At 38.4% G+C, this 22,733-nt stretch overlaps 2 protein-coding genes across 5 annotated transcripts in view; both read right to left on the bottom strand.

Moving 5' to 3' along the window:
- The window catches only part of micu1.L (mitochondrial calcium uptake 1 L homeolog), a 99,069-nt gene that overhangs the window by 14,007 nt on the left and 62,329 nt on the right, over nt 1-22,733 (bottom strand). For all 4 annotated transcript variants that reach the window (XM_041568817.1, XM_041568818.1, XM_041568819.1 and 1 more), the window contains 3 exons: nt 21,717-21,914; nt 14,702-14,839; nt 4,485-4,593 (listed from right to left, as the gene is read on the bottom strand). In XM_041568817.1, coding sequence (XP_041424751.1) covers nt 4,485-4,593; nt 14,702-14,839; nt 21,717-21,914 — 445 coding nt within the window. The remainder of the gene's footprint in view (nt 1-4,484; nt 4,594-14,701; nt 14,840-21,716; nt 21,915-22,733) is intronic.
- LOC108696228 (coiled-coil domain-containing protein R3HCC1L) lies at nt 8,234-11,403 on the bottom strand. Its single transcript, XM_018225390.2, has 2 exons — nt 10,538-11,403; nt 8,234-9,207 (listed from the first exon to the last, which is right to left on the bottom strand). Exon 2 carries the CDS (start codon nt 9,144-9,146, stop codon nt 8,373-8,375), a length of 774 nt encoding a protein of 257 aa, XP_018080879.1. The 5' UTR covers nt 9,147-9,207; nt 10,538-11,403; the 3' UTR covers nt 8,234-8,372.

The raw sequence follows: 22,733 nt of genomic DNA, 5'->3' as shown, positions 1-22,733 counted from the left end.
TGCCTAATGCATGGCTTTTATTTTGATAGAATGAATACATAACCTAGTGAACTGTATTCAGCTTTACAAAAAACATTACTTTTATCACACCGAGTACCATAATTAAGGTGAGCAGACACAGTGCCGCAATCACAGCAGGTGAATTGTATAATAAATAGCCAATGTCCAGGTTTAGAAATATCTATTTCATCAGATTATTCATCCAGTAGAAACAGTACACATATACAATAACAATAATGGTGGATTGTGAACCAGGTTCTTGATGTGAAGGCGGCGATTGATGATGACAAGAATTAGAAGGCTTGAGAGCATTGATAAACAAAGGCTAACTGGGATGCAGGAAACCAGTTGTTAATTATTAGTCCTTTCTCATATATCATTATAATGTGGAGGCTCTTGTTCTCCCTTAAAATTATTACTATTATTTCAGTCATTTTTAAATTCGAACATATTCTGCAGCATTGTTCATACGGGTACATAATTGACATTCAGATGGATAGAGTAAATGCAATGATGGTCCTGTCTGCAAAGGCTTGCGCGTGTTACTGTATGGAAAAGTTTAAGTTCCAGACATTAAAAGTTCACAGCTGTTAGCAAAATGTGATATGCGACGTTAGATTAGTCATTGTGGGAATTGAGCACTGTTGCATGGCAGTTGCTAAAGTGTGTAGGTTTGATGTAAAAGGCAAGTTTTAAGAGAACATTTGGAATTCTGCAGGGTATTTTAATATATAAAGCTCCATTTTGCTGGGTTCTGATTTGCCAGTAGATTTACAGCAGTGTTTCACAAACTTATGAGGCTCAATTTTGAATCTAAGGGCCGACAAGGAGATTATTTATGCAAGACTGCTGGCAACAAATCTCCTGAAAATTTGACTCCATTGGAAATAACTGAAATAGATGGCGTAAAACCAACATATTGCAAAATCGGCTGAAGTCTCCTCCAGAGGCAATTTCGGGGGACTTTGCAATCTGTTGGCAAACTGCCGGCGATTTCAGTTATTTCCAATGGAGATGCATTTTTGGGAGATTTGTTGCTCACGGGCATGCATAAATAACCGCGATCAACACATTTCCTACATTTTTGCCCTAAAAAGGCCCATATGGACTCCTTGCCTTTCACGCCTTGCTGTAGCCACTATTTATGTCTACCGGTCTGATTCCATATAGCAACCAAATATTATTAGGTAGCATTTACACTTCAAGGAGCAATGATCCAGAAATTCAAACTTTTGACAGGGGGTCACAATCTTGGAAAGTCTCTTCTACACTCACACGCTGAGTGTGATCTGAGCAGCTGCCGAAAAGCTAAGCTTAGGGGTCGTTGCAAATTATCAAGCAGAAAATTAGGTTGGCCTGTAATATAAGCGGTTGCACTGGTTTATGTGCTGCCATATAGTAATTATCAATATTAATTACTAATCAGCCTTATATTACGACATTTGTATTCTATGTGTACTGTATATTGTGAGCTGGTAACTAACAGCAGCACAGAGCATGTGCAGTGAATCAGCAGAAAATAAGATGGAGAGCTACTGGGGCATCTTTGAAGACACAGATCTTTACTGTTAAAGGGCTGTGGTTGCCTTGGGCTGGTATAGAAGCCCAAAACATAATGTATAACATTTCTAGCCTACTTATTTAGCTAGGCTTTAGCTCTCCTTTAAAAACTAAACATCTTGCTATGGGTTACTGCACCTAGGCAAACATTGTGCTTTTATTACTTATGGGGGTCAGACAATTATGAAAAAGCTTACAAGAAAGTGCTATGTTTGTCTTTAAAGAGTTTCAAAATAAAAATGTTGGTAGATAGTCCAAATCAGGTCTTTGAAACCATACTAGTGGCACTGACTCGAGCTAGTAAGATCTATATTCCTACATGCTTGTACTAGGAATGAGAAATACACTTTGCCTTCAGTCACTCTTTCACTGAAATTGAAAATATGCGGCATATGGCAAATACCGATACCGTCAGGAATGTACCAAATGGGAAAGCCTGCTTTGGGTCAGCCTAGAGGTCTGTCACAGATCATTCCTTATTCATTGATATGGGACGTAGCTGCTAATGCACAGAGTTCCACAGGCCTTACATATATTCAGGAATTGTAGTTCTGCCCTAGGTTTTGGGACATTGTTCTATTGCAGAGAAACCTTACTAATTCTGCTTACAATTCTAAAAATCCCCTATTCCTAACATTGAGAACCACTGCCTGCCAAAATCCTCCAATTTTTACTTCTCCCAACACACTAAAATTTCCATTTTCCCTATTAACTTAGTTTTTCGTTCTCACTCTTCTGCATCATCTTTAATAAACAATTTTCTTTATGGGACACAGGCAGGCATACTAGATGCTTTCATTGCATGGTGGGCACTAGCAAAGCAGCAGCAGGTGAAAGCAAATATTTTGTGAATTGTCCATTATGATTCTAGGCAGCTCTTCTCAACCTTGCTTTCCTTATTTTCAAATGACTACACACAGTCTATACATTATCAGTAATATGCACATGCAATTCAAAGTTTCAGATATAATTTGCTCAGCAACGACTGCAATAAAACCTTCAGATAAGCAAGAATATATTCCCAATGGTACACCTGGGGCCTTAGCAGAGTGAACGGCATACGAGGTTTAACAAGGTTTAAAAGAAGCCTGCAGAATACTAAGCAACAACTTGAGATTCAGTGGTAGTTTTAAAAAATACTATGCAAGAACCTTAATAGGAGAAATTACAACATTTACACAGCCGCAAAAGGCCACAAAGGTTATTGCTTTCAAATAGAAAGTATTCATGAATGAGTTCAGTAACAGTATTTATGCTTCTAAAGATAAGTGGAAGAAGCCAATGAAGCAAACCGCTGCAACGAGATAATCATCCTCTCTTTCAATGATCATAATAAATCAAAATAGCAACGAGTCTAATGAACTAAGTTAGGTGAAAGGTTTGTTGGCAGCCAAATAAATCTGGCAATTTATGAGCATTTGCATGAAGAAGTGTATACCTTTCATCAACCAAATTAGATTTTCTTGCTCATATATTCCTATCTGTGCTCTGAAATCCACCCTCATTGTTTCCTTTTGTGCAGATAATATGATTTTTAATACACTGGGAACTGACGGCACAAACCCCAACAATAAGCCCTGCCCCCTTTTTGGAAGCAGTGGTTTAGCTTTTAAGGTATGTAATTGAACAAATACTAAAGAATGGGTTAAAGCTGCACCGGTAAATATCTGTATTCAGTACAGTGTGCTGCTTTGCTTTTGGCTGGAATGCATAAAAAGTAGGAAGCAACTTTTTCTGATCATGTGGCTGACTGGAGTGTCAAGGTATATGGTACCTATATATTGATCTCATAAGTAGACAGAGAACACTAGGATGCAGATGATATTCAAGTGTAAATAGTAACCCTTTAAGAAAAAAACCTAAACAGAATGAGCTGGTGGGACACCAGGTAATAACCCGGTGGGCCCAACCAGCCCAGACCCGCACCTGTTTTCAGCCTGCGCTGCCCCCTAATCTGGGGGGTTGCGATTGAGGTTTGGGGGTAGGGGGATTGCGGGAGAAGTAGGGGGCCCAAATGGGGAGTGGTGGCCCCTGTGGTGGAAGCCCCGGTGGGCCTCCGACACACCAGTCCAACGCTGAACCTAAATCTACATATATTTTAAAATAAACAGTTTTACAGGAACATAATCAATGCCTTAAAATGGTCAATATAAAATAAGGTTAAAAAGACATAAGGGATACGGTGTATAATGACAGTATTCTACTATACCTTTTCCTACTGAAAAATGCCATAAGCCTAAAATATCAATGACCTTGTCTAATCTTTGTGGGAGCTAGGGTCCCATGACTACACATAAATATACTGGGCATTTTTCCTAAAGAGTTTTAGGAAAAAGCTTATTATGCCCTTCCTATAGTAGCTTACATAAAGATATAGTAATATAATTGTATGCTATATATTTCTACAGGCTACAAGAAAAATAGAGTTGTCCCTGCTATGGAGTTTTATTTATGGGTATGTTCAGCAAGGTACACCCACCAGAACATAACATCTTCTGGGCTACTATTCCCCTGTACAAATAAACATTTTTAATACAGCTAGTTAGCCTCCCTTCCTTCTTTGCATTGCTCCAACTTGTTAGCGGCTTGAAGGGGACGACATGGGACATAAATGTTCAGTTAGTTTGTTTTTGATTCTAACGTACACCTAATATTACATGAACCTAAGAGAGAGTTGGTTTCTATTTGCCAATAATAAATAACTGTAATCAACTGCTCCCTAATCCATGCACAGAGCTGTATCATTACTTCAGGTCTACTGCCATCTCTCTCTCTAGATAGTGGTTATTCACCATCATGTGTACAAGGCATATTAATAGATATTACAGTATATACTACTTACCAGTCATCTGCCTAATGTGCTACTTTGTACCTTAACCATTCCTCAAAAAACACTTGAACAAAGCATAGGATTCGAGACATACCTTTATCGAGTGAAGCACCAGCCATATGGTAAAAGCTCAGGGCTGTGTCCACATCATTTATATTCTTCAAGAAGGTAAAGAAATTTTCCACCTCTTCAAATGTCAGCCCCTGTAACCAACAGAAAAAAAGGAATATATACCCAGAAAAACTTGATCTAGATCAAAGGAAAATGTAAGCTATTTCTGAGATAAGATTGGCACAGAGAGGTGACATCTGCTCAATAACCACATGATTCTTGATTCCAGCAATTCTTCAGTAAAGCAGTGTTTCTGGCAGATGAGGTTCACAGTGGATACATTTATTCACCTGAACCACATGCTAACTATAAAGCAGAACTATTGGCAATTAGTATGGAATGATATAAGAATAATAAGTTACTGCCATAGAGTACTGACCGATAAAGCAAGTGCTGAACTGATTTAAAGATGTACATAAAATTCTGTAGGAACGGAAAGGTTCGTCTAAATGGATTTGGTCATATACTTGGATAAGTACAAGTTGTGCTTACGTGAAATATTAAGGAGTATCAACTCAAAAAAATTAATTAGTCCCTAAAAAGTATTTATTGCAGGAACCTAAACTAATGAAGACACTGTCCTCAATACATACCCAACAGTCTGTAGTATGTCTCTGTAATACATTCAAATATTCAAGCACAGGCTTCTTTTTTTAGAAAAGATTGTTCCCTCAATAACCGCATTAAAAGCTGCCGGATGTGTTTAACACTAAAATTATTTTCATTCCCTCTGAGCTACCAAAGCTGCTGTGATTTAGACTTGATCAATATTCTGTATTATGAAATACTGGTTTGTTATAAAACTAGCCACTAAAAAATCTAAACAAAATCTAGGACTGTGAGGCTCCTCTGCAGCAAAACAACTATCTGGGGTAATTGGGGGAACATAACTATCATTTCTGTGTGGTGTAGTCAAGTATATAACACTGTTTCCAAGTGTTACACTAATATAGGGCGGAAGAGGATTTCTGACCACAAAGGAAGGTTCATGCGCATTTAGATCACTTGTATGTATGCATACAGTTATTTATAAAGCTCTACTTGTATATGTTATATAATGCCCATAAAATATTTTAACCTGAATTTCCCAGAACTGAAGATTTAAAATCATCTCTTTAAATCACTCACAATCAAAATGCTTCAGTTATTTTTATTAAATATTATTTTTAATATTATTTCAATAATAATTTTTTTTTTTTTTTAAATATTACACCTTTTTTGGTGTTCCCCATAGATCCTCTCTAGTCTTCCTATCCAGAAAGCACAGCTGGGAATTTTTCACCAACGCAGTTAAGAAAAAAAACTCCAGGTTTCTGCTATCTTTAGAGGTGTATAATGCAATGTCTAACATACTTTATTGACTCTATGGGATCCCTTAACCACAAACCAGTTAGCCAGAAAGGCCATTTCCTATAGAGTTCATTTTAATTGAATAATTATAATTTTCAAAAATGATTTCCGTTTTCACTGTAGTAATAATAAAGAATTACCTAACTAAGCAGCATCAAACCAGATTGGCAGAAAAACAATCCTATTGGATTTATTTAATGTTTTCATTATTTTTAGCAGACTTTAGGTGATCCAAATTATGGGACAATCCCTTATTCAGAAAACCCAAGGTCTCAAGCATTCCGGTGAAAAATTACAATACCTGTATTGCCCTTTTAATATTTATAGTAGTAATTTATTCAGTGCTTTTCATGTTTGTATGTGATACACATGGCATCCTGTACTTAGCCTGTTCACTGAGCACTGAAACCCCCTCCCCTTTTAAGGATAACTTTAAGAGCTGGGACACACTGGGCGATTTAGGGAGATTTAGTCGCCTGGCGACTAATCGCCGCAACTTTCCACGACCAATCTTCCCCGAATGCTTCCCCTCGCTCTGCGCCTGGCTAAAATGAAAAATCGCCTGCGCTAATCACACGCGGCGATTCGTTTTCCGAAGTCACCCGAAGTTTCCTCGTGAGGCAACTTCGGGCGACTTCGGAAAACGAATCGCCGCGTGTGATTAGCGCAGGCGATTTTTCATTTTAGCCAGGCGCAGAGCGAGGGGAAGCATTCGGGGAGAAAAGTCGCTGCGATTAGTCGCCAGGCGACTAAATCTCCCCAAATCGCCCAGTGTGTCCCTACCCTAACATTCACAAATAAACACTAATAATAGTGTTAGTGTTAATAGTGTTTTGCGACTATCTGCTACAAGAGGCATCTTCTGCATCAGGAACTAAATGCACATTGTTTTGCCACAATAAAGCAAATTTATATTTCTGCATACGTGACTGCTGATGTGCTGCAATACTAAAAAGATGGGGTCATAAAGAGGCAGTTTGAAGCATACTGCACTGTCAAAAAGACACAAAGCTTCTGGAAATAAGTTTTAGCGATCTGTGAAAGAAGTGAATGGACCAGAAAGATTCACATTACCTATAATGTTCCATTTAATTCACTGTCAAGGACAACAAGCTTTAAGCTAATAACCAGGTGGGTGCCTCCCAAAAGCAATTAAACACTGGCAGAATGCTTCCAACTGTGACCCAGTGCACAATACTTAAATGATGGAAGAAACTGGTGAAGGCAGGCACTGTACTTTCCAAAAGGCTCCGTAAGTGCGTATGTTCACATTTTGGGCAACCTTCCTCTGAGTTAATTAGCTGCTGCTCTATTAAGGCTCACATTGCCATATGTGGATTAACCTCATTTTAGGATGAAGCTGCCAGAGCAGCTTTGCTTTTTTGGCTGCAAAATTTGAAAGAAACAGAATATTGTCCATGAAACTACAGCAGTCTTCTCATGTTTGCTGCAAGAATATATCTGTAATGCCCAAAATGAAAGAGACACTAAAGACTTAAGGTGGCCATACATGGAGAGATCCGCTCGTTTGGCCGCGATCCGACGGGATTTTTTGTCCCATCCGATCAAGATCTGGGCGACTTTCGGCCAGATCGCGATCGGTGAAGCCCGTCGGGGGGGCCCATACACGGGCCAATAAGCTGCCGACACGGTCTGTCGGCAGCTTTTATCGGCCCGTGTATGGCCACCTTTAAGCCTGGTTAGTGTATGGGGTTCTAAGGGCCACAATTGTTCATAACCACTTGTTCATGGCTCTTCCAGCACTGCATCTGCATCTGTGACAGGTTTAAATCACCCATTTAAAAAACAAACAAAAAAAAGCCCTGAAATCTAAGTTGAAACACCAGTTTGTTTTAACCGGGTAACCAAATAAAAGAAGAAAATGGTCAGAAACCAACACCGGTTCTGGATAACAATTATTGTCACATAAAAGCTTTATGTAAAAATCTAGCTAATAAAAGAATATACATTAAAAATGTTCAGTGCTTTTAAAGTTATTTGTAAAAACAATTGCTATTGAAAGCGGAATTTGCTTAACTCCTGCTTGTTACTTTTTAAACAATGGAAGGGTTGCATTACTGTAGTAAAAGTGGAGGGTTTTATGTGGAATTGGTTCTAACATGTATGGTTTCCTTGCTGTAGAATCAGGAATATCTGTGTTAATACAAAATATATATTATATACATAGCATACATTTTCCCTTTAATGGCCTTGGGGCAACAGGGGCTGAGAAAATATGTGGGGGTACAAACTGAGCACACTGGGTGTTTACAAACTGTATGTAGGATTTTGCTGTGGGAAGCTGTAATCTCTAGTGTAACCACTGGGAATTATAATGAGCAACATGAGTCAAGAGTATAAGCAGGACAGTCTATTCAGAAGTTCACATTTTAGAATGAATTTAATAAATATAATAATGCACCATTAAAAATATGCTCAAAGTTAGCTCTAATTATTCTTGCTCAGGGGCTGGAATTATGCCTTCCCTTCATTCATGTTGTTGAGCTTTCCGAGTACTGCCTCATTCTCCGTTTTGCTCTATGCGAGGCGAAATCCCACAGCATGTATCCAAATGTGCTTCACAACTACCACAGATGTTGGGAGAATTGGAAGCGGGACAGTCTTTGCCTGCTGGTGACTCCTTATGCTGCAAAGAGTCTGATATCCGTCTGATAGTCTTTTCTTTTAGATTTTTTACCACTGCATCCTTTTCGGACTGACTCTGTATAGAGCATATGCTCAGAGAATTCTCAGGAAGATGCTTACATGGCAGCGCATATGTTGGAGAATGGGAGTGACGGCAGGTTTTCCCTGCTAGTCTTCTATTGCACTGATCAGATTTGAACTCCCTCCTTTCCTTTCTATTATTATCTATATTGCACTGGTCAGATTCCAACTGCCTCCTTTCCTTTCTGAGCTCAGCGACATATTCATGTTTGCTTTGTGGGCATCGCACTCCCAGAGCTTGCATTACAAAGCGCCTAGCAGCCAGCGCAGATGTCCGAGGGCGCGGTTTCACTGGCTGTAGGTATTCCATGTATTTTTTTGCCTTCATTTGGGAGGCTCTTGTGGACTGTGCCAGTGGTCGCACTTTCAGCATTGGGTTCTTATTTCTTAGGGCATCCCTGGCTTTTGTAGAACTTGAAAAGATGCCAAGAACATGGCTACTATCCACCCATTTTATGTCAAATCCAGACTGCAGGAAGCTGGAAAAGGCCTCCAAAAAATCCTTATTTTCAAAGGAAGCCGGAAAATCATATATTTCAATGACATGCTCCAATTTCAAAAGATTCATGTCAGACTTTTGTAGTCACACTTGATCAGACTTCTTAAAAGAAAAAAGTTTTCTATCCTCTCTAATAAAAGCATAAAGAAAACAGAATCATTCCAAGTCACAAGTATACAAGCAAAGCTATACATGGACATGCTTGCTATTTAAAATATAATACCCATCTTGCCAGCTGTTCTAAAGGGTAATAACTATACCTATTTAATTTAGGTTGTGACATAAAGAGCATTACAGTGTAATGTAAATATTGTGTGTGTTATTTCCAGCATGCCGAAATGGTAGAAAAACCACACATTTGGATTAAATGGTTCTTTGCTTGAGCTCTATGTAGCATTAATGTGCCTTGTGCTGCTACTTCTTCTAATAAATACCTCTCATACACCCTATTTATCATATTACTATGCAGCATTTCTCTTTCATTTATGCTGTGGAAATCAAAATGCTGAATTGACAAAAGTGGCAACAAAGTTATTACGTCTCTGTAAGTGTAAAAACTCACTAATATCCTCCAGAGTTCTTTTGTAATATTGCAATAGGGAAGCCATAAGCAACACAGTCTTATGTAGAACTTAACATTTGTTATAGAATGGCCAATTCTAAGCATCTTATTTTATTTTATTTTTTATAGTTTTTTTAAATTAATCTACTTCTGTCTTTCCAGTTTTCAAATGCTGCTTTTTTATTAATTATCTTTCTTTTCTCTACTAATAGACATTCCAGTCTTTTATGCAAATCAATGCATGGTTGCTAGGGTAATTTGAACCCTAGCAACTGGATTGCTGACATTGCAAACTGGAGAGCTGCTGAATAAAATGCTAAATAACTCAAAAAGCACAGGTAATAAAACCCAATTGCATATTGTCCCAGAATATCACTAAGCGTTCACTCAAATTTCCCCTTTAAAGCAATTTGGTATAACAAATTCAAATATCTTAAGTTCTAGTAATTGATAAAATGTTAAAGATCACAAGCAGCGCAACAGTATAAATCCTTGATTAACACGAGTGATTAAGCAATAGGCAAAAAGTATGTTTTTGTTATTTCTTGAACTGGGTAGGGTAAACAGGGATAGCTACTCCATTAGTTATGCTACAAACAGCTAAAGATTCCCTGTTTAGCTCAATAGATAACAAAACCCATAGAGTTGTGATTAAAACAATAGGCAAGAAGTATAGTACAGGGAGGAATATGGCCCCTGTAAAACGAGAGAGAGAGGAGAGAGAGAGAGAGGAGAGAGAGAGAAGAGAGAGAGAGAGAGAAGAGAGAGAGAGAGAGAGAGAGAGAGAGAAGAGAGAGAGAGAGAGAGAGAGAGAGAGAGAGAGAGAGAGAGAGAATTTAACTGTAAAGACTTAAAGCGTTTACTAATGTTAGAGCTCACTGAAAATGTGTGTAAGCACCTGTGAAATATCTTAGAGTCACCCTCTTGCCAGAGCAGTATATTCCAGTTTAACTGTCAAATGTTTTAAATATCCTCTAATAGGCAGACAAATGAGGATGGTGCAAAGGTCACCTCCAGCCTGCAGATGGCAGTGTTAGGCAATCGGGAAACAGTAAGGCTGATGCCATGTTACTGTGTGAGGAATGATGGGAAAGAGAAAGGCAAGGCAGGAAAGCAAGGAGAGGAGCAGGCACAGATGTGGCAACAGCAGGGAGAGAGAGGCCTCTGATCAGAGTAGGTTAGACCCCAGGTTCCAGCGCCCATTAGGATAAGTCACCCCAGCTTATTTACTGGCCCAGTTCTATCCAAAAGGAGAGATAGGACTAACTACTGGACACTGCACTCTCTGGGAATACAGTGAATGGATTGCAAATGTACTGGAATTCATGGATGCAACACCAGGGTTACATATAAGTGCGCACCAACGTAAAGTGTACACAACAAGCAGGCCTGAACTCTCTGTTATATTATAAATGGTTAATAACTGTATTACTTTGTTCTTTACTTATATTGTTTGTTCATGGTTCTGATTTACATGTTCTAGTAAAACAGAGCGCTCCATATTCACTCATTATAAATACAGCAAGTGTGTCATGTTTACTTTGTACCACACAGTAGTAGAGTGCTCACCTGTTACTCCGTCAACCTTTTCAGGTGTCTGGTGCTACACAGCATATAAGATCCCCTGCTCAGGGTCAGAACAATCTGTCATGAAATCCAAAATTGCTGAAGCACACGAACCGTGGTAAAGAATGCAAAAAGGTGGTTTTATTGACCTTAAAACATGGCAACGTTTCGGCCACACAGGGCCCTTTATCAAGCCTGAATTTACACACTGAGGGGCACATTTACTTAGCTCAAGTGAAGGATTAGAATAAAAAATACTTTGAATTTTGAAGTATTTTTTTTGGCTACTTCGACCATCGACTACGAATCGAACGATTCGAACGAAAAATCGTTCGACTATTCGACCATTCGATAGTCTGAAGTACTGTCTCTTAAAAAAAACTTTGACCACCTACTTCGCCACCTAAAACCTACCGAGCACCAATGTTAGACTATGTGGAAGGTACCCATAGGCTTTCCTAGCTTTTTTTGATCGATGGATTAAAATCCTTCAAATCGTTCGATTCAAAGGATTTAATCGATCGAACGATTTTTCCTTCGATCGTACGAACAAAGGAAATGCGGTAAATCCTTCAACTTCGATATTCGAAGTATTTTACTTCGACGGTCGAATATCGAGGGTTAATTAACTCTCGATATTCGACCAATAGTAAATGTGCCCGAGTGTTGTGTTAAATAGTTTAACTAGGGGGTGGAGTGTGTTAACGAGGTGGGAGGCAAAGGGGAACAGCCAATAGTGAAAAGTTAAGACATATCCATATTTACATATCATTAAATACAAAATAAGTGCTGTGTGTTTCACCCAATCCAGTGTATTTGTTTCTGAAATCCAAATATTGTCCATAGATCATGTAAATACCAAATTCAGATTTGCAATTTTATTGCCAACTGATAAGCTGCAATAGTGCAAGCTAGAATGCTATATTTATTCTGTAGAATGTTTTACCATACACGAGTAAAAAGCTCTAGAAGCTCTCGCAGCTGCAGTATTAGCTTGGTGTGACATCACTGAGTCTCTCCCTGCTCGCTTATAGCTCTGGGCTCAGATTACAGGGCGAGAAGAGGGGGGAAGAGGAGCAAGCTGAGCATGCTCACACCCGGGGCAAGGAGGTTTAAGCTGAAGGCAGGAAGTCTGATACAGAATAGAAGGAAAGAAATGCAGTGTTTCTTTTGACAGAGAACTCGGAGCAGCACTACTACTGATGGTTTACTGGTATATTTATGTGGACCATTCAGATAAGGCTTACTTTAACTTTTAACTTTCCTTCTCCTTTAATAATCAAAGCCTTGAGCAAGTGCAGTGTTTCGATGGAAAGGAGTAGTACATAAATTGTACAAGAAACAAATGTGTCCAACCTCAGGCAACAAAACAAAAAAGATGTGCATATTTACTTGTATAACATTGTCAAGTTTAATTGGTGGCCTGTGCCTCAAGATCTTTTATCTGCCATTCAGGTCACTGCCATTCAGGTCACTGCCTGGAAAATATTTATTTTTTTATCTATTCAATTTTAATCTTTTATGGCACTATTTTGCCATGAACATGGTAGAATCAGTCACAAAGGACAATGCTGACGGTGATTTATGTTTTACCATTCATAGAATGGGACCAATAAAACCATTAAGAAAATGAATTCATTAAAATATACAGTACACAGATTTCCATGTTAAGAGTCTCAGGAGTACGGTAATATATTGAAAACAACCAAACATGCCGACTATTACATGTACATGTGTGTGTCCACAGCACTGTGCAATAAATGGATGTATACACTGAACATACAGATTACACAAAATAATTGAGAAATAATGCAAGAGGTTAAGAGGACCCTGCCAAAAGAGCTTACATAAATACTGTATGCAGCTGGTGATGTACACAGGTTCATACATACCATCATCAACTTCAAATGGGCAATATTATAACAAGTTGATTGAGTTTAGGCCATACACTACAAGATTAGGCACCTGCCTGTTTAAACTTTCATTCTGAGAGGATTATTATGAAGTTGATCTTCCCTTTAAATCAGTCTCTTCTCTTTAAGGGGAACTTTCTACTGAATGTTGGCGCATCACTGGTAAAATTTGGTCCAGATATGTTTGCAGTGATTGGAATGTACTCCATCTGTCACAGCACACATTGAGCAGATTTTGGCATTTGCATTTTCAGGCAGAAACGTGCCTGTGTGTACAGTAACAGGCGGATTCCATTCCTGTCACTGCGTGTGTATATATGGGGTGCTAGGAGGCTGAATCAGTGGTTCATCTACTAGTTGAAAAATAACATCAGAGACCACTGCATGTGACATTTGCCATAGAGTTTGCTCAAGCTGAACCCAAACCCTTAAAGGCATAGAGCTGTAAAGGTGAGAACACTGTATTTTAGTTAATAGAGGAAGCAAATTTATTATATAATACTGTGTTTTAAAAGTGGGATATGAATAGGCATACCAGTCCATATATTCCAAATATGAACATAATATATGGATTGCTGAAGGAATTTGCATAGACAGCATCAATTTAAAATTGAATCTATTAAAGAATTTGCCAATGAATTATATTCTTTGAAATAGAGAGGAAAAGTGCTCAAAAAAGTAGAGTTTTGGGCTGATTAATTGAAGATTTCTGCAAAAACCCAACTAGCCCCACTTCCTGCTGTCTCCTTTCCCAGGCTGTGCAGGGGAGCCGGCAGCACTCAGCACTGTAGGAGAAGAACTAATCAGCAGCTAGGTAGACCTGATAGGGAACCGAAGCCTGGCTTTGCAAGGCTGTGATTGGCTACCCCCCTCCTTCTGGCAGGGACCATTAGGAAACCCCTCATTTGCAACACAGATAGACTGTAGCAGATCTATAGGGAGCTCCAATAAAGGGGCCATTCATGAAGACAATATTGATTTTTAGCCCAGAGTACAACCAGCACCATATATTTTTCATTATTGCATACACTGAAGCTGGCCATAGACACAAAGATCAGATCGTAGGAATCCTTGATTCATACGATTTTCGGACCGTGTGTGGAGAGTACCAACATTTGTCGTCCCACGGAGATCAGTCGTTCAGTTAATCGGACAGGTTAAAAGATTTCTCTGCATGTATTGCCGATCGGACGATTTTCAGTGGGAGACTGTCACCAGCTTTGTTGGACATAAACTTTCTTAAGATTCCTGTTAGGGGCAGAACATCGGCGGATCTGTACTTTTACTACTTTATTTAAACTGAAGGTTAGTGGCAGGTCGAGAGATGGGGAAGTCCGAACAATCGGATCTTTGCGTCTATGGCCAGCTTTATGCCTTTACTTATTCTATATGTCTCCTTTAAAGGGTAAAATTCTTGCTCTTCAACTAAGAATGTGATTCATAATTCTTTATTTTGCATTTAAACAAAACATCTTCTCCTGTGCATGATTCATTCTAACAGAAACAATGTGATCAAGCCCAGTCCATAGTAGGTATTGCCAAAGAATCTGGTTAGATAAGATATTAAAACCAATATGGCTTACCTCTCCATCTTTGAAGCGCTTCTTTAGCTGCTTAAGCATGTGAGTGAGCTTTTTTGATTGCACCCCGCTGTATGCCAGGAGCATGCTGCCAAACTGGCGCTCAGTGATATGTCCATCTACAGGATCCTGACGCTCAAACTGAGGAGAAAGGCAACATATGTCACTAAACTCAAACACAAGATTGATACACTAGTTATTACATCATTCCTGCAAGATAACTGTATGGTATTAGGGCAGGTATTTTAAACATCATATGCCAGACCAACAAAACACACTTCAAATGGATGATGTGCCCAACTTGTGTCTGGCAATCAGGAAAGCAAAGAAATATCATGAATGACAAGGGGCTTTAAACATAGAAGCAGAACCCACACATATGGTTGTATTTTAAGAGGAACTCCACAAAAACATATCTTAAGCTTTTTGAAAAGTAAACAATTTCAAGAAACTTTGAAATATACATTTTAAAAATATTCAGACTTTTCATGAGTTTTAATGGTTTCTGGCAGTTCCCTAAGCCTAGCCCTCTCCTCTCCTGCTGATCTGTCTGACTACTTTGCTAAACTGGCTGACTACTGCTACTTTGTATCAACAGTCATCTGTCCTGAGCCTGCATCCTCCAAACCCCACAATTCCCAGCACACATGATTTCAATAAGGAAAGGAACATCACAGTGCAATGCATTGTGGGTTATGTATTTCCTGCATGCTGTCTGTAAAGCTGTGGAGAAGTTGTTACAATTTGTAACATCAGTGTTTAGTCCCTCCTTCCCTGCCAGGATTTCAAATGATGCAGAAAGAGAACTGTTAAACAGCTGGATTTCATCATAGAAAATGGCATTTATTCATATTTTTTGAAAAAACATGTAACTGTGATGGATATCTTAGGAGTTTATGGGTTATGTGGGCTTCTTTATCAAATTTTGGTTTGGAAGCCAGAGTTCCCCTTTAAATATTGTTTAAATATATAATATTGTTTATTTATTGTTTATTTTATAGTACAGATATGGGATCAGAATTTTCAGGACCTGGGGGTGTCCAGATAATGGATCTTTCTGTAATTGGCATATTCATGCCTTAAGTCTACTAGAAAATCATGTACACATTAAATAAACCCAATAAGGATTAATTATATCTTATATATATTTAGAGCTTTCTGGATAATGGGTTTCAGGATAACGGATTCCATACCTGTATAGACATAATTGCTTAAAGGGGTGCAAAATATTTTACTTGACGTTACAGTTATGTTAATAGAACTTTTGGTCTCTCATTTGTTGAATTTCACGATACATCAAGGGACATATTTACTAAAAAGTGTTTTCACACATCTTATCAATGCTACTTAGTCTATATGACTAGTACAGTATAAATGCAAACTTAGGTCCCAGGAGAAAAGGACAAAGAATAGTTTCCTAGATATGGAAATTCAGTGCATAATGTATCTTTCTGTAAAGCTCTGACAGGAAGCGATTAATCAAACTCCTATCAGTTCTGCACTCAGTGTATTATCCTTTTCAGACTGTGGATCTTCTCAAACTGTACTTTTAACAATGATTTTTTATAGTCGGATTTAAAGAGCAAGTGTATTTTATTGGACAGTGGAATTTAATTTTTAAAGGGAAGCTAAAACATAGCAAAAAAAAAAAATTATTAAACTTTACATACAAAACAGTATTCATTTTAATACTCAGAAGCAAACCAATTACTCCACTGCCTAAGGCTAATGGCACACAAGTCCATGACTGCATGTAACAATCAAAATTCATGTTGGCAGCCGTTTTCCTATTCACTTAAATTGGAAACATGCTGTTCATAATAGACACTAGGGCTAGATAGCAGGTGTGGCTTGGAAAGGCAGACTTCCATGTTCCTAAATGAAACCCAAAGGAAACTAAGGTGTGCAGCAAATTTTCTACAAGCAGATACTGGCATATTGTTTTTCCCTGGGATTAGTGGAATATTTCTGAACTTCCATTGGCTCTTTCTACTGTGGTCTCTGCTAGACAATACAGTAGCTGACAACAGGGCTTCATAAACCTTAAATGGATTTGGTCATGATTTTTGTTGTGTAGTTTTTATCACTACACATTGCACAATGTACATTGCAAGTAATTAATTCTACCATTTAAAATGTACTCTTGAACCAATAAGTGTATTTGTTTTCGCTGTATTATTGGTGTGTAGGCAGCAGGTCTAGACTGAGAATCAAAATAGTCCCTGAATTTCAGGTACACAGAGGCCCAAACAGTCCCCACCAGCCCACTAAATACTGACTTTCTATGGCACCTTATAGCAGCCCCTCTGGCATTTGCCAGAACCCACAGATTGCCAGTCCGGGCCTGGTAGGCAGCCATTTCAGGTCATTGTACCTGATCCTGTGCTTGAAAGAGCCAGCACCTCACAATTGAACTGCTTTCAGTTCAGCTATTGTTTCTCCTACTCATTGTGACTGAAGGAGTAGCGGTCAGCTTGTGTTTTACTATTGAGTAATATTCTGATATGTACCACTAGGTGGGGCATGGGAGCATTTTAGAAATACAGGTGTCAGGGAGGCATTTTCTTGTTACCTTCCCATTGTTCTGTTGATAGGCTGCTGGGGAGGGGGGAAGAAGGGAGATGAGTGATATCACAGCAGTAAAGAATGACTGAAGTTTATCAGAGAACAAGTCACATGGATGTGGTCACCTGGGAAACTAAAAACATGGCAAGTCTCATGTCATATATTATCAAGCATGCTGGAAGATGTACTCCAGCATCATCAGGATTGCATTCTGAAAATAACATCAATAAAATATTTCAAGCTATTTATTCAGGGTCCGTGACCCAATGAATGAAATATAATGCAGCTGGAAACATTCAAGAGTAGTTAACAGTGTAGTTAATTATATTAAATGTGTTATAGAGTAGCCTATTCTTGGCTAAGTAGCCTTGAATTTGTAAAAAAGATTAGGCCACCTGTTGAGAAGATTTGTAGTGTTGCAGTTCTGCAAGTGCAGACCCACTGATAATCAGTGGAAAGAATTACAATGTAGCCATGTTTAAAGGAATGCATTTGTACTTTTGATAAGATACTTCAATTTAAATAAGAAATGCAACAACTTTGATGTTGACATAGAAACCCAGTTTATAACAGTACTAAGGTGGAAAACTACCATGTAGCACCAAGGGCAGAACTAGAAGCTTTTGATAATATTCTCAATATCGTACATGCCCATAAGCATCTTAAACCTTTAAATTTTTTGCACAAAATACAATTCAAAATCGCATGTATTTTTAGGAAAACTATAAATCAACCTAGAGTGCCCACTAACATATCCGCTTCATTCTTTTACAAGGGACTTTAATTTAATTTAAAAACGAGAAAACGTCACAAACCCCTATATTTGCATATTACTAGGAATGCACTGAATTTGGAATTCAGTTCAGGATTCAAATAAGCGGTGAAGATGGCGCCTGTAAGCTCTGTTGCGCTGACTCGGCATCAAGGGGTAATTAAAGACTTAGGGGCATTTACAGGTATTAACACCTGTGTGGGGGGACTATGGAGGGTAAGGGGTAGGGGTTTTCATTAGTTTGAGGTTTTAGTTCCCCTTTAACACATTTTTAAGGTAAATATAGGGGCCATTTTTTTAATTCCAGGGGAGCAAGTGCAAGAGTGCTAAGGTGCTAATTTACTCAACTTAAGTGAATCCTCAATCCTGTAGCATCAGCTTCCCTGACAGGCCAACCTCATTTTCATCTTGACGACTCCTAAGATTAACTCCTCAACAGCTTCTCAGAGCACACCGAGCAAGTGTAGGCCACTGACAATAAAATCCAAGATGGGGAACTGTTGTGAGAACTTTGAAGGCCTGGATCATTATGACTATGAACAGATGATGAACCTTTAGGCTGGTGCAGTAAGTTCAGTGTGTAAAATATTGCATTTCCATACACACATTTTTAGGGTTTTGTTCTCCTTTACACCTGTCTCTACATACACAGTGCAGGACATAGTGGGGCTCATTTATCAACACTGGGCAAATTTGCACATGGGCTGTTACCTATAGCAACCAATCAGTGATTAGCTTTTTAAAGCCAACTGCAAGTAGAACAATGAATGCAGCAATCTGATTGGTTGCCATGGGTTACAGCCTATGGGCAAATTTGCCCAGTGTTGATAAATGACCCCCAGTGTGTCAAGTGTGATCAACTGCTGCGTTTTTTGGGTTTTTTTTTGCACTTTACACATTGCTTCCAGCATTGTAAATGACCCCTTTTATCTTAACAGTGTCTCCTTACCAAAACCATTTTATATTTGCCCTTTATCATTGCAACTGTACACTTTTATTTCCATGATACTGTTACCAAGAGAATACAAAATGTAGAAGCCTTTAGCATCTGCTATGAGAAAGTGTATCCAAGGTAAAGAATTCCCCAAGCTATATCTCATTTTTGTTTGATGTACTATGAGATGAACCATTTCATAGGTAACAGTAATCAAAGCAGACAATCAAGTCTGCAGGAAGTCAACAAAAAAATAAACTCTGGAAGAAAAATATAAATTCTAACGGAATCTAGTTGTATTTACCTGCCAAAAATGATTTTCTTTAAAATTATAAAAGACCCCAAGTGCTCAAAAGTAATATCTTAGCTTTTTAATTCTGGGGAAAACACAAACATATTTCAAATTTATTTCTAAGAGGAAAAATACATGGGCAGCTCACACAGTCCATTTTAACTTTGTAGCAAAACAAAAAAACTACAATTTATGTTGAAATTACACAAGCTTTAATTTGCCTTGCTAGTGCTGGAAATGCATATCATAAGAGTTGGTACTTTCAAGTGGCTCAGAACAACTTCTAGTTAAGACTACCATTAAATACTTCTAAATTTCTTTGGACTGGGACCCAGAAATGGCACCCCATGCTGTGTAGAGTGGATCTTCTTTTATAATGTGCTGTCTCCCTGCAGTAGGAAATAGTAGTTAATCTAAAGGTGTATGGTTCTAAACTAATATGTGGGTCATGATGCCAATTAATTGACTAAAATTGGGTCTACTAAGAAAATGGTGAAGAAACACATACATAGACAAAAAATTTTTTTTCACACAGAGCAGATTTACTGGGCAGATTAAACATCAAAACAAAGTTGGCCGAATTGTAAACAAGTTCCAAACAAATACGTTACAAATTATGGCACACTATTATGCATTTATCCTTTATATTGCAGTGAACGCACACTGGGGTTTTGGATAAGACTGGACTTCAGACCGTTTTGCTATATTGCTCACAAATAAAAGTGCCCCTTCTTGTAGAAATATTAGTACCTCCAAGCAGCACCTAAGGGCAGAGACACACGTGGAGATTAAGGGAGATTAGTCGCCCGGCGATAAATCGCCTCTTCTTCAGGCGACTAATCTTCCTGAACTGCCTTCACGCAAACTATAATCAAAATCGCCGGCAGGATGGCACTTGGAGCACTTCATTTTCCGATGTCGTCCCACGAGGAAACTTCTGGTGACTTCGGAAAACAAAGCGTTTTGAGTACAACCCGAAGTCGATTTCGATTCTAGCGGCAGGAAGGCAGTTTGGGGAGATTAGTCGCCTGAAAAAGAGGCAATTTGTCACCAGGCGACTAAATCTCCCTGAATCTCCACGTGTCTCTCCGTAAAAGCCTTCAGCTTGTATATCAGTGCCACGAAAGTTGGAAATCACAGAGTTAAGATACTGCCCAGAACTACAGATGCTTCCTAGGTAATAAGAACTGTGAGCAATATAGTAAACCCTGCCAATACCACATGTAAGCAAGATCATAATTGGAATCAACAGATCAACACGGTAGTGACCCACAGAGACCACTACTAAAAAGAGCCCAAAGGGAAACCGTGCCTTAAGGATGCCTATTATTTTACAAATATTGCACTGAAGTACAACCGACGTTCTGGCTGCTTGAATTAACTTAGCAATTGCTCTATAAACAGCTCCCTGATAAAGCCAATAATGGTGAAACGTACGTAGGTGTTGCCATGGATCTGTGGTGTGAGCAATATCCATGAGGGAGGTGATGTCCAGTAAAAAGTGTCAGTAAGTGATGGGGAGATTATGATATGCTAAAACTATCAATAGTGATGAGTGGAAACAGGGGTGCCCAAAAGGTAGATCTGGATCTACCAGTAGACCTTTACCTGGTGATTAGTACATCTCAAGACACTGTCAACAAACAGCTTGACTAAACCCTCCTATTTCATGCTTTTCATTCACATATTTATTACATTAAGGTTACATAAGAAATAGTGTTTTATTAAATATAGCAATATACATTTTTCCCATAAATCAATATTTGCGTCATATACTGTATTTCATGGAACAGAATGATAATGTTTTATGGATGTAGATCATTATGGGACATCATCAATAAAAAGTATACCACGCATTACTAAAGTATGGACACTCCTGAGTTAAAATATGCTAAACACAAAGTTTTTTCCCAAACTCTATAAGCATTTATTGCGGTTACTTTTTTTCTGCGCCAACTTTTCCATTGCTGAATACATTGGAGTCTATGGGCATTTTTTACAGCAAAAATATGCACCAATGGTGAATTCACCACAAATCCATACCTGGCAAAAGATTTGCTCATTATTTATCAAAACCATGGTCATGTGAATCTGTATTCGGATTAAAGGAGTGAAAGATTATTGTCTTGTAAAATATGAAGAAGCTTTGTACTATATTTCATTAGTGGGACTAACCATGTGAACCAGGCCTGGACTGGCACTCTGTGGGTGCTGGCAAATGCCTGAGTGTACTTGAAATGCCAAGACCGATTTTAACTCCCAGTCCAAGCCTGGTGTAAACTATTTTAGAATCTAGTTTCGAGGTTTTGATCTAATTCACCTATTATGTAAGAAATATGTTAAGTATTTTACCCACAAATGTATTTATACTGTTATAATCTGTGTGAAATTATTTATACATACACACACACACAATTAATGTTCACAGACTACAAAAATTACATTTAGCACTTACTTCAAGTTTTAGTACATCATGCTGGAGCTTACGCTGAAATTCGAGAAAGTTTTTGATTGTCAACTTCCCCTTTAAATCAGCACCAAAAAAATAGGTGGTGAGAGCAGAACTGAACCCAGTTTTTAAGGTGTTTCCAGTGGTTGCTCGATCTCTGTGACGCATACCCATGCTGGTCTGAGATCGAATAATGCTTTGCACCTGCAGAAAAAATATAAATGTAAAGGTCAAGTGAGTCAAAGCATCTTTTGCTGCAGAGAGGATAATAGCATATGGTCTATGAAGATTCTCATTTATCCAGGCCATCAGAGTGGCTTCTTCTGGTCTCTTTATTTTGATATCTTTGATTCCAGTAACAAAGACCATATTTTTAGGTTCCTTCGTATGTGATTTAATACCAGTTGAATAATATCTATTCCCTGTAAATAAGGATGTTTTCTTTTTTGTTTCTTTTACACCCACTGGTTCATTTGATTAATTATGTATTTATTTTTACTATACTATTCTCTATATGTTTTATTTGTTCAGAGGAAAAGCTTTCTAATGTTGCTTATACAACAGGATATTGTGTTCATAGATTGGATGCCTTCATCTTATTCACTTCTTGTCTATTGCAAAACGAAAAAACATTTAAACAGTTGGACTGAAGAAGCCCCTCTAAATGTCCAGTTGCCTTTGACTTAATTGTACTAGATACTGTATATTAGCATATTGTGTACTGTATGGTGACACAAGTGTGTTATTATAAAAGCAATGGCAGAGTGCTTACACCCCTGAACCAGGTGCTGTACTGGGAGACCCACGCCTGTCACAGCCTGTCAATAAAGGGGAAATTATGAGAGTTTTGCCATCTGCCAGTCAAGTTCTAGATTAGAAAACGGCAATATGCAGGAAATCGTCCTATGTTTCATTGTTCTAAAAGATAAATATACTGTACAAATTTACTGCAAAATCTTGATTAGTACAGGGGAATACCGATGCTAAGTAGACTTAAGAGGGGCAAATTGACTAAAGGGCGCT

This window comes from Xenopus laevis, chromosome 7L (genome assembly GCF_017654675.1).
Source record: "Xenopus laevis strain J_2021 chromosome 7L, Xenopus_laevis_v10.1, whole genome shotgun sequence".
Classification (NCBI taxonomy): Eukaryota; Metazoa; Chordata; class Amphibia; order Anura; family Pipidae; genus Xenopus; species Xenopus laevis.
The sequence above is the reverse complement of the archived record's forward strand: the minus strand, read 5'-3'. Positions and strand labels throughout refer to the sequence as shown.